This window comes from Diadema setosum, chromosome 8, assembly GCF_964275005.1.
Source record: "Diadema setosum chromosome 8, eeDiaSeto1, whole genome shotgun sequence".
NCBI classification, from domain to species: domain Eukaryota; kingdom Metazoa; phylum Echinodermata; class Echinoidea; order Diadematoida; family Diadematidae; genus Diadema; species Diadema setosum.
In genome coordinates, this window is record NC_092692.1 from 17198029 (window position 1) to 17210168 (window position 12140).

The window sequence follows — 12140 nt, forward strand, 5'->3', positions numbered from 1 at the left end:
GGGGCACAAAGCTTCTTCCCCCCCCCCCCAAAAAAAAAAAAAAAAAAAGGCTGCGCCGGTCCGGTTATGCTTCTAATCGTGGTGATGGTGACCATCCCCCCCCCCCCCCCCCACTCCTCAGTATGGATTTACGCCGTTGGTTTGCTCATTTCTTGTTAATGAAATTTAGAGATTTGCACATTTCCCGGTGTTTGCACATTTCCCGGCTCCACAGATCCCATACATTTGCCATCACCTTTAACAGCTTGAAAACGATGATGGTCTCTCCTGCGTTCATTGTTATCTCTTCCATATACTGAGACAAACGGTATTTGCTTTATACTTCTTATTCTGTCTTTGTATATATTTTGGGCATGTTTCCTGCTGTGTAATACCATTGCCTGTGTTTTTACTTCTTGTGTTCGAATGCAGAAAGTCTATTGTTGTTTGTGTCCATATTTTGTATTCTTTTCTACGAATATTTACAAGCTGGTCGCTTGTAAATTCTTCTCTTTTTTTTTTGGCAACTACTTGATATTTTTTCTTTAATTGATTTATTTATCTATTGATTCTGATTTATTTCCATTTTGTGTTCACGAGAACAAAGAACAACAATAATTGAGTTACAATGATCATACAATAATATTTTGTCTTTTTTTGACGTGCAAAAAAAAAACAACAACAAAAACCAAACACATGAAACATGAAACACACGTTCTATAACACGTACTAGGCCTATTTTGCAACAATATGATCATAAGAACCATAGTGGGGGAACCTAAATCAAAAGCACACAGCTATGTAATTTCTAGCTTGATTTTCGTGTTTGGATTTGCACATTTTGTAGTTTCCGGAGTACTAGTATATAATCAAACGAAGTATAGGTATACATATACCAGTAAGCACTCAAAACTGTCAAACTTTCTGTGGAATAGAGAACGGAATCGGGTATGGTTTTACTTCCGGTTCGTGACGTCATGGGTGTGGTATGATATCGGCCACTGCACATAACTGAGTGTACTAGCACGACGCCGTATTCGTAGGGGGTGCGAGTGTTGAAATTTATTCACCAATGATTATTCGCCCAGCAAAATAATCGGCCTCTCTTTTTGTATACTCGCCAAATGTTGGTACATGCCTAAGTGATTTTACGTCTGTACATCATGAGTTGATGATTACTAATTAACTTTACAGAACTGCACAGAATTTTGAATTGAGCCACTTTAATTTGCTCAACTGATATGAATAAAAGCAATTTAGATGTTATGTTATGGTTTGTGTGGAATGTTTGATAAACTGTTAGTGTTTGACTTTGTAGCAAGGAGGGAGCAGCAGGGAGTGCATGAGAGCACCGTCTCCCAGGATAGGCCTACCCTCACTGGGCCATTCGTTTGATATGTGCTGTGATATTGATTGGAAATAATTTGTGCTTTCGATATTGGCTCTATCACAGAGTTCACTTGTCATTTATTACAGGCATAAGTGTACTCATTATCCCAGTTTCTTTTGCTGAATGAGGGTAAATAGTTTAATTATATTTAGATGCACTTATATATTTATATTTTCCTGTATATTACGTCCCGCACGTCTTTTTTTTTTTAAATCAGACTCGCCTTAAAAAATGGAAAGTGCAAAATCAAAATAATTATACTGCTACACAGCCCTGTCGCTTTGCATGGGGTCTGTCGGGCTAACATTAACCTAACCTGCTGAATTTCTGCTTTTCCTCTTTTGTTGTTTTCGTCATCCATAAAATCAAATTAGCTTTTCCAACTGCTGCTGAAAAATAAAGAGAATCATAACGATTTCTGAGGGTTTTTTTTTTTTTTTTCTGGTGCTTTGTAATGATGTGTAATCGAAATACATGTACTCCCTGAATGCTGCGCGCTGTGGGCGTCGAGAAAAAGGGGCGAGTTGTTCGACTGGACGGCAGTGTACTGTGAGTTTATCTCCGGCTCCGATCGCGGCTGACGTGATCGCGATTGTATTCCACACGCACACTGCACAGCATACTTACAGTCGGATAGAATATGCATTGCAGTCAGGGATTATTCGTCGTATGTAGGTGTAGTCGGGTAAGTTACCGGAGTCTGGAGTTCATTACTGTTGCTGGATCATAATAAGAAGTGAATGAACAGATTGGCAGACCAAGATGGCAGGGATTCTTCTAACCTGCTGCTTATCGCAGGAGGAGAAGGAGAGCTTGAGTAAAAGTAGGGCTATCGACAAACAACTGCAAAGAGACAAGGCCAACAGCCGAAAGGAAGTGAAGGTCCTGCTGCTTGGAGCTGGCGAGAGTGGGAAGAGTACCTTTCTAAAGCAGATGAAAATCATCCACGGGCAGCATTTCTCAGACGAGGACATACGAGAGTTCCGTATGATTATCTATGGCAACATTATCAAAGGCATGAAAGTGCTAGCGGACGCTCGTGACAAATTAGAGATACCATGGGGCGACCCTTCTAACGAGAAGTATGCAAGTGCTGTCATGAGTCACGATAGTACAATGACATTAGAACCATCGGGTTTTGCCCAGTATGTACAACCCTGCAAAGAGCTGTGGAAGGACAGTGGGATTCAAACGGCCTTCCAACGGAGACGAGAATTTCAGGTGGTGAGTAACTGGTCATGACTACTAGTCTACAGCTGTAGATCTACTAGACAATAAACTGTTAAAGTTTAATTGAAATTTAACACTTAAGTGCCTAACAAGTTTAATTTACATCATCACGTCATCAGACATGACTGTCATGAGTGACATTTGATACTAAAAGTGAAAACTAAAAGAAACACAGCAACACAGCTTGGTCCAAGACAAGCAAGTAGCCTAAGCTAGGCCAGGCCTAACTATACACAGCCCTGTCGCTGTACACAAGTGTACGTAAGTCGCGACAGGGCTGTACAGTGTGGACACGCCGTAATCTCTGTATTCCGGGGCGCCGACGCGATTTTGAATTTACTGCACCATATTTGTTTAAGACTGCATAAGGTGAAAACTTAATTTAGCTACCATTTTCAGCTATTGATATTGATATACTCATTTTATAACTTACCAAAAATAGATATGTGTATGGAGTTCCGTATATGTGTATCACACACCGTCAGACCCCGTGCTAGCTTAGCGCACGGGGTCTGGTCAGGCTGGGCCAGGCCAGGGTGGGTTTCATGTACATCAGTACATGAAACCCACTCATGACGGATGCTCCCACTCATACTCTAGATCTAGATCTAGTCATATTTACACTTCCACCTCATGAGCACCCCGACCATGCTCATGAGGCTGCCAGGCCCCAATTCACTTTTCATCCATCTCACATCTGACATTGATATAAATTGGAGCAACTTCGCACGGCACGGTGATTTTTTGCTACACACACATTTCCACTCTACATGATGAAAAGAAGAGCAATTCTGACTGCTTTTTGACAGAAATTTATAATCAACCAATGTGTAGCGACCCATCAAAACACGGGCGAGACACGATCAACTACTGTAAAACGAGGAATATTCGCGTGCATTTTAATTTCGCGAATTTCGCGAGCGCCAAGATTCGCAAAATTAAAATGCACGCGAAATTTCTTGTCTACACTATATGCATTGAACGCCAGTGGCAATTCGTGAAAATTTCATGCCACGAAAAAGGCTGTCGGCTCCAATTCGCAAAAATTTCGTGCCGCGAATATATCAGGTTTTACAGTATCCCCCGTTGAAAGCTGCGAAAAGATAGCCGGGCCACTGATTGGCTGATCGCCCGGCCGTCCGCTTCCCTGCACAGCGCAGTGTGAGAGATTCACTACTCCATGGATCGGTGTGGTGTACACAATGCGTTGCACTCAACATGCGTGCTTGCCTTCATGTTACGTAGTGGTTTAAAGGGGCATAGTCCCGGTAGTGTAGAGGGCGCTGTTGATGATACTGCCGATCACCGTTAGCATTGATACGAAGATTACCGAAGTTGAGCTGTCATCAAGAGTAAAGTGCGTAGCTGTTGCTAAGTAACGTTGCCTTCGTTGTCTTCTCTGCGCATTGCGCAGTCTGTAGTAATGCCAGGGTGCGTGCATGTATGTGCTTGTTATTATGACATCACAAAAGAAGTTTGCTAAAGCTGTCTTCCCCTTCAGCCGAATCATGAGCCGAACTGTGATCCGACCACTGACTACATTGAATCGGACTTCTTCGGACTTGGGGAAGTGGGCCAAAGCGTAAGCGCCAAAGAGGAGTCGATAGCGTAGGTCTCTATAGGAAACTTGCGCCGTGCGCCCGCGTAAAACACCGGGACCATGCACCTTTAATGGCAGCGACCTCGCTGAAGAGCTCCCGTCAGTACACAACGCTACACAAACCATACAATATGGCGACCAATTTGCATTGTGGTGTTGAGCTTCTTAATGTGTGTCGCTCCACACCCGTACATGTCGCTACCATACATATCGCATGTATTGATACACACACACCAACGAACACATCGAACAACTTCACAAATTCACACCTTAAAATCATGTAAAAATGTGACTTATCAAATCTCAAACATAACGATAGCTTCACTGAATACATGGTTACACCGAAGGAGGAAAATATTTTGCCAAAAATCGAAAATTTGATGTAAATATGCCGAGTTTGGTATCGAACTGTTCGGCTGATCGCGCTGGAAATCGTTGCACACATATGTTATAACGTTGTGGGAAAATATGTAAATGACGGGAGTAAAGAGCCAATGATGATGCAGCTTCGGTGTACAGTGTAGCTCCCGATTCATGAATGAAAAATGACATCATTGTGATGCGTGCGAGGGCAGTAGCGAATTGCGCATGCGCGGTGTTCAGGGCACACAAGCCAACATGCGAGAGCAGGTTCGTTCAATGACAATGCAGGGCTGCCTCACCTACATAAGTGTACCATTTTTAGTACCAATCAGCCTGATCCAACTCGAAATTTTCTGTGCTTTTTGTCTGCGGCTCTCACCTCTCACCATACGAATCACCTCTCACTCTCGCCACACGAAGCTGAAGTCTGACATCATGTTACAGTATATAGATTCTTAGAAAAATAAAACCAAAACTAACCTGATCTTGTGCATATATTCCAAATTACTATCCCACACTGATAGAGTAGTCTGGGTGGACGTGGGTACTTGAATTTGTCAGTGCAAAGTAATCACTTTGTTAAGGTTCACTTTTTTCATGAATTCCGCTGTCCACTAGCCTTTGGGCGCCTTTCATTCTAGCATCCCACTGCATCCAGGGCAGACCGTGCACAAACCATGCAATAAAATGCTATAGATTTATGTACAAAACGAACTCTCCTCATGTGCGTGCACAAGCTCGCTCAGAAAATCCCATGTGCAGCTTTGCATGGCTCGCACGCTGTCTGCCCTGGATGCTGTCGCTACTGTACACATCAGTTGATTAAAACTCAATTTCTGTTAAAAAGCACCAACAGATTTTTTTCTTCTTCTTTTCATCATGGAGAATTTATATGTCAGATGTGAGATGGACGAGAAGTGAACCAGGGGCCTCATGACCCTGGGGGCCTCATGAGCATGGCCGGAGTGCTCGTGAAGCAGAGGGGTCCTTATGAGCAGGAACACCCCTCATGAGTGGGATTCCCGGACTGACATGTACCATGTACTATTGATGTACAGTGTACGTGGTTGTACATGTACAAACAACATTGTAGGTAGATCTAATTTGTACAACTACAAGGCAAAAGTACAATGTAGCTTTCAATCAAATGTACAATATACTCCCTCATTCCTTAGGCTTTTAATAAGTACGGTACATTGTACAGTATGTATGTTAAGTAGACTCTACTGTAGGACAGGTAACATCATATCACCACACGCTGGCAGTTACAATTTTGTACATTCTAATGTTACATTGTGTGTAATGAACTGGAGCCAAATGCAAGGCCACACTACAGCTATCATACAATACCAGTAAGTTTTAACCAGTAGCTCGGTCTGAGATGAGGGAGAGTACTGTAAAAGTGGAAATTTTTGCGGTGTTGAAATTTTCGCGCATTTCGCGCAACCAGAAACTAGCGCGAAAATAAAAACATGCAAATATTTTTGCTTGCCATACGTTCCTGTGCGTGATGTCTTGATTCCGTGGAATTAAAAACACGTGAAACTCTTCTGACCCGGCCTAGCGCGAAAAATTAGTCGCGCGAAAATATCCACTTTTACAGTATTGTGATCTTCAACATGGTTTCGTACCATTGGTGATACCATGGCATTACCAGCACATCACATCACCAGGATTGCTACTCAGTACGACTAAAATTTTACATATCTTTAGGCACCCGCACCGAAGTTTGACCTCCCGTGCCAAGGTTCAACCATGCACAAAAGCAGGGGTTTCTTCAATCCGTTGAGGACGGACTGATTTTGCTACAACACGCATTTCCCACAGACACATGCCCAAGTTTACTCGGAACTCGTCCTCAATACACGTACAGTATTGCTCGAAAGAAAGTGGACACCCGATTTTGGTCTCCCGCGGGGGACCACCGACACACGCGAGTGAACACGGCCGCACGCGTTATTGTGCGAGATTCATCGTCTGATCGATAGTGGAAGGAATTCTCACATAATCGATTACAAAGGACCGATAACAAACCTCGCACTCCGCTTGCAATGCTTGCTTCCGTGTTATGTTGCTTTGTAGTCGCGAGTGGGATGAATCTGTTTTGCAGACGCCTGAGCAGACATGCCTAAGAGTAAAAATACTGCAATTTGTAATCTGCACGCATTTTTGCCTGCCTGCGTTCGGCAGCTTGTAAATTTCCTATCGCTGGATGGCCATCCGCCTACTAGTAGTGTGGATAAAATTAATTTTGTGGGCAGTTGGACGATTAACGCATGCAGGGAGGTTGAGAGAGATCCCCACTTACCTGGTGCCATTTGGCATATCTAATAAAGATATACGGAAATAATTCCACATGCCATGATTTTCGAGAAACCAATCACTGTAGGAACTTTCTCATCTCTCATCTGGCACCTTGCACTTTCTCGCGAGGTACATCCGCTATTTACATCGTGTATTTTAGCATCTAATTGAGTCGATTGATACCGTTAATCATTTCCAAATGTAAAAGCAACAATTTGTTATTCATTTTAGCATCGTACGGAGTAGAATATTACCGTTATTCATTTCCAAATTTAAAAGCAAACATCGGACATTTATTTTATTATCGTACGGAGCCGAATGCTACTGCCGTCCACTTCCGAAAGTGAAACGAATCATCTGACAATCATAAAGCATCGTACGGAGCCGAATATTACTGTTTTTCATTTTTGAACGTCAAGGCAGACATCAGACATCTATTTTATCATCGTACGGAGTTGAATATTATTATTATTCATTTCCGAACGTCAAAGCAAATATCCGACATTGATATTAGCATTTTCCGGAGCTGAATGTTATTGCCATTTACATCATTCGAACATAAAATCAAACAAAGACATTTTATTCTATCATCGTATACGGAGTTGAATATTATTGTTATTCATTTCCGAACGTAATTCGACATTTATTTTAGCATCTTCCGGAGCTGAATGTTATTGCTATTTACTTCCTAACGTAAAAAGCAAACATCCGGCATTTATTTATCATCGTAGGGACTCCTAATTATTATTCATTTCCGAAAGTCAGAGCAAACATCAAACGTTTATTTTACCGTCGAGCGCAGCTAAATATTACTGTTATTCATTTCGAAATTTAAAAGCTAACATCCGACAATTATTTCAGCATCGCATGGATCAGAATATTACTGCTTTTCACTGCCGAACGTAAAAGCAAACATTTGACATTTATTTCAGCATCTTCCGCAGTCGAATGTCATTGCTATATAATTTCGAAAGTAAAAGTAACATCCGACATTTACTTAATCATCGTACGGAGTTGAATATTATTGCTATTCATTTCCGAACGTCAATGGATCATTCAACATTTTACTTTAGCATCTTCCGGAGCTGAATGTTATTGTTATTTATTTTCTTGCGTAAACGCAAACATCTGGCATTTATTTTATCATGGTATACGGAGTTGAATATTATTATCATTCATTTCCGGAAGTGGAAGCAAACATTCGACATTTATTTCACCATCTTCCGGAGCCTAATGTTTTCCTTCTTCATTTCCGAACGCAAATCAAATATCTTACATTAATTTCAGCACCGTACGGAGCTGAATCTTACCATTATTCATTTCTAAATGTATAAACAAACATCCGACATTTATTTTAGTATCAAACGGAGTCGAATATTATCGTTATTCATTTCCAAAATTAAAAGCAAATATCTGACATTCTTACGGAGCCAATTGTTACCGCTGTTCATTTCCAAAAGTATAATGGAAAACATCCGACTTTTTAGGTGGCCTGATCGGGCCACCAAAATCTTCGTCTGAAATTTTGGTGGCCCGTCGTACGTTTTTGATGGCCCCGGGCCACTAGGCCACCGTAAGTGTCGAGCCCTGCCTATGGCTTCGTTGATTTTGACACCTTTGATCACTATGCATGCTAAATTTGAATACTGGTGCTGTTATACATGCACCCAAGGTAATCTAAATATCGTCAACGTGTCGTGTCTGACAACATATCCTTATAGTTACGAGATATAATTGTCGGCTCATTTTTTGATCATGTGATTTCTATTAATCAATTGCTGACTGGTTCGTTTCTTGAGAAGCTTTTTTAGTCCCGGTCCCGCTTTCAGGATCAAAAGAACAACCAGAACAAAGAAAAAAAAAATCATTGTCCCGGCCTGTGCTCCCGGAGCGTTAACTCACGAGGGATTAAACCATCAATAGCAGGGAGGTAGGAACTCCACCGCTTCTTTTGACTGCATGGCGGGCGGGACAATGTTGCAACTAGTCTATTGAAATCAGCTCAACTTTGTCTGTGATACCTTTCTCTGCTATTTCAGGGCATGAAGTGAATTTTGCAAGTCATACACGTGGAGTCGCATGAATGCAAAACGTAGTCCATGTTAGCCAAATCACCTTCCGTACCGCAAAAGTTCTGAACACTTTTGGTTACATCCATATGCCGTCATCACTATGTATACAGACTACCATAAATTCGTGACGTTACACCATATGCAGGGCTCGACACTATTATAACGGTGGGCCGGGGCCACCAAAAACGCGCGTCTGGCCACCAAAATTTCAGAAATGAAGATTGTGGTGGCCCAATCGGGCCACCAAAAAGTCGGATAATTGCCTTTACTTTTGAAGATGGACAGCGGTAACAATCGGCTCCGTAAGATGCTAAATTAATGTCAGATGTTTGCTTTTTATTTTGGAAATGAATAACGGTAATATTCGACTCCGTATGATACTAAAATAAGTGTCGGATGTTTGATTTTGCGTTCGGAAATGAATAAGGATAACATTCGGCTCCAGAAGATGATGAACTAAATGTGGAATGTTAGCTTTGACGTTCGGAAAATGAATACTAATAATATTCAACTCCGTACGATGAGATAATAAATGCCGGATGTTTGCTTTTTATTTTGGAAATGAATAACGGTAATATTCGGCTCCGTATAATACTAAAATAAGTGTCGGATGTTTGATTTTGCGTTCGGAAATGAATAAGGATAACATTCGGCTCCAGAAGATGATGAACTAAATGTGGAATGTTAGCTTTGACGTTCGGAAAATGAATACTAATAATATTCAACTCCGTACGATGAGATAATAAATGCCGGATGTTTGCTTTTTATTTTGGAAATGAATAACGGTAATATTCGGCTCCGTATAATACTAAAAGAAGTGTCGGATGTTTGGTTTTGCGTTCGGAAATGAGTGAGGATAACATTCGGCTCGAGAAGATGCTGAAATAAATGTGGAATTTTAGCTTTGATGTTTGGAAATGAATACAAATAATATTCAACTCCGTACGATGAGAAAATAAATGCCGGATGTTTGCTTTTACGTTGGAAAGTAAATAACAACAACATTCAGCTCCAGAAGATGCTAAAGTACAGTACTGTAAGTGTCGAATGATCCCTTTGACGTTCGGAAATGAATAAACATGATATTCAACTCCATTGATAGTAAAATAAATACCGGATGTTCACGTTCAGGTGAATGATAAGAATAATGTCTCATGTTTGCTTTTATGTTCGAATGTAAATAGCAACAACATTCAGCTCCGGAAGATGCTGAAATAGATGTCGAATATTAATTTTGCTCTGACGTTCGGAAATGAACAACAATAATATTCAACTCCATCGTAGTAAAATAAATACCGGATGTTCACGTTCAGGTTTGAAGGAAATAGCAATAACAGATCAGCTGCGGAAGATGCTAAAATAAATGTCGTTAATGATCCCTTGCCCTTTGACGTTCGGAAATGAATAACAATGATATTCAACCCCGAATGATGATTAAATAAACGTCGGATGTTTGCTTTTACTTTCGAAAGTAAATAGCAATAACATTCGGCTAAGGAAGATGCTAAAATAAATGTCAGATGATTGCTTTTACGTTCGGAAGTGAATAGCAGTAATATTCTGCTCAATACGATGCTAAAATAAATGTCAGATGATATTTGCTATTACATTTCGAAATGAATAACAGTAACTTTCAGCTGCGTTTGATGGTAAAATATTTAATGTCTGATGTCTACCTTGACGTTCAAAAACGAAAAACAGCTAAATTCGGCTCCGTACAATGCTAAATTGTCAGACAATTATCATTTCACTTTTGGAAGTGGACAGCAGTAACATTCGGCTCCGTACGATAATAAAACAAATGTCGGATGTTTGCTTTTTTAATTTTAAAATGAATAACGGTAATATTCCGCCCCGTGATGCTAAAATGAAACAGATTATTGCTTTTACATTCGGAAATGATTAACGGTATCAATCGGCTCAGTTATCTAGATGCTGAAATAAATGGGGGATGTTTGCTTTCACGTTCATGAGAAATGAATAAGGATAACATTAGCTCCGTAAGATGCTAAAATGAATGTCAGTTCCTTGTTTTTACATTTGAAAAAAAAAATAATACTAACATTCGGCTCCGTACGGTGTTAAAATACTAGTAAATGTTGGATAATTGCTTTTACAATCACAAAAATGAATAACGGTAACTTCCAGCTGTTTATAATGCCAAAACAGATGTCGGATGTTCACAAATGTCTGCAAATACTCCCACTCTATCGTTTAAAACGTAAGTTTTGACCACCTAACTAGGCATCAACTTTTATAATAATCTATAAGCCTAGTTGCTAAATCTTAGAACTCAGAATAACGGTGTTAAGATGATTGAATTTTCTCTTCATTTATTTTAGACATGGGTACATGTATCACATCAGTAATACTTATTCCATTTCATTTTCTATGTTCAGTAGGACCGATTTCGTATTTCTTATGTTTTTCTTGATTTTTTTTTTTTCGGGCCACCAGATTTTACTTTCGGGCCTCCAAGAAATAAAAATCAATGATTTTGGAGGCCCGATCGGGCTACCAAAAATAAAAGTTAGTGTCGAGCCCTGACTAAAGAAATAAAAACAAAGACAAATTTTATCATTGACATAAAACATATAACATATACATTGAGTGAGCATGGATTCATGATGACTTAATTCCATCAGAACGTTGGTGATCAATGTGTTCAAGTTGAGAGGTCATGCTGTTATTGCACAATCGTCCACAGGTGTCTCACGTGGTGACGCCGTATCCACAGTTAAAGAGATAATCATTAATGTCGGCTTATTTTGATCATGTGATTTCTATCAGTCGCTGTCTGGTTCGGTCATTAAGAAGCTCTTTAGTCCCGATCCCGCTTTCAGGATCAATAGGACAACCAAGACAAAGAAGAAATCATTGTCCCGGTCTGTGCTTCCCAGAGCGTACACTCACAAAGGATTAAACCAGGGAGGTGGGGTCTTTTCCTACCTCCCTAATTAAACTACGAGTAAACCGCTTCTATTGACTGCATGGCGAGCGGGACAATGTTGCAACAAGTCTATTGAAATCAGCAGAACTTTGTCTATGTGACTATCTTTCCCTGCTATTTCAGGGCATGAAGTGAATTTCGCCATGCATATAACGATCGCATGGATATAAAACGTTGTCTACGGCAGCAAAATCACAATCCATGCAAGTTTTGAAAACTTTTGGTTACATCCACATGCTGCCGTCGCTGGGT

General features: G+C 40.5%; 1 protein-coding gene across 1 annotated transcript in view; it reads left to right on the plus strand.

The window, feature by feature from the left end:
* Positions 1-2057: 2057 nt before the first annotated feature.
* The window catches only part of LOC140231445 (guanine nucleotide-binding protein subunit alpha-13-like), a 29168-nt gene continuing 19085 nt past the window's right edge, over positions 2058-12140 (plus strand). The window contains exon 1 of the mRNA XM_072311571.1: positions 2058-2593. Coding sequence (XP_072167672.1) covers positions 2132-2593 — 462 coding nt within the window. The 5' untranslated portion in view covers positions 2058-2131. The remainder of the gene's footprint in view (positions 2594-12140) is intronic.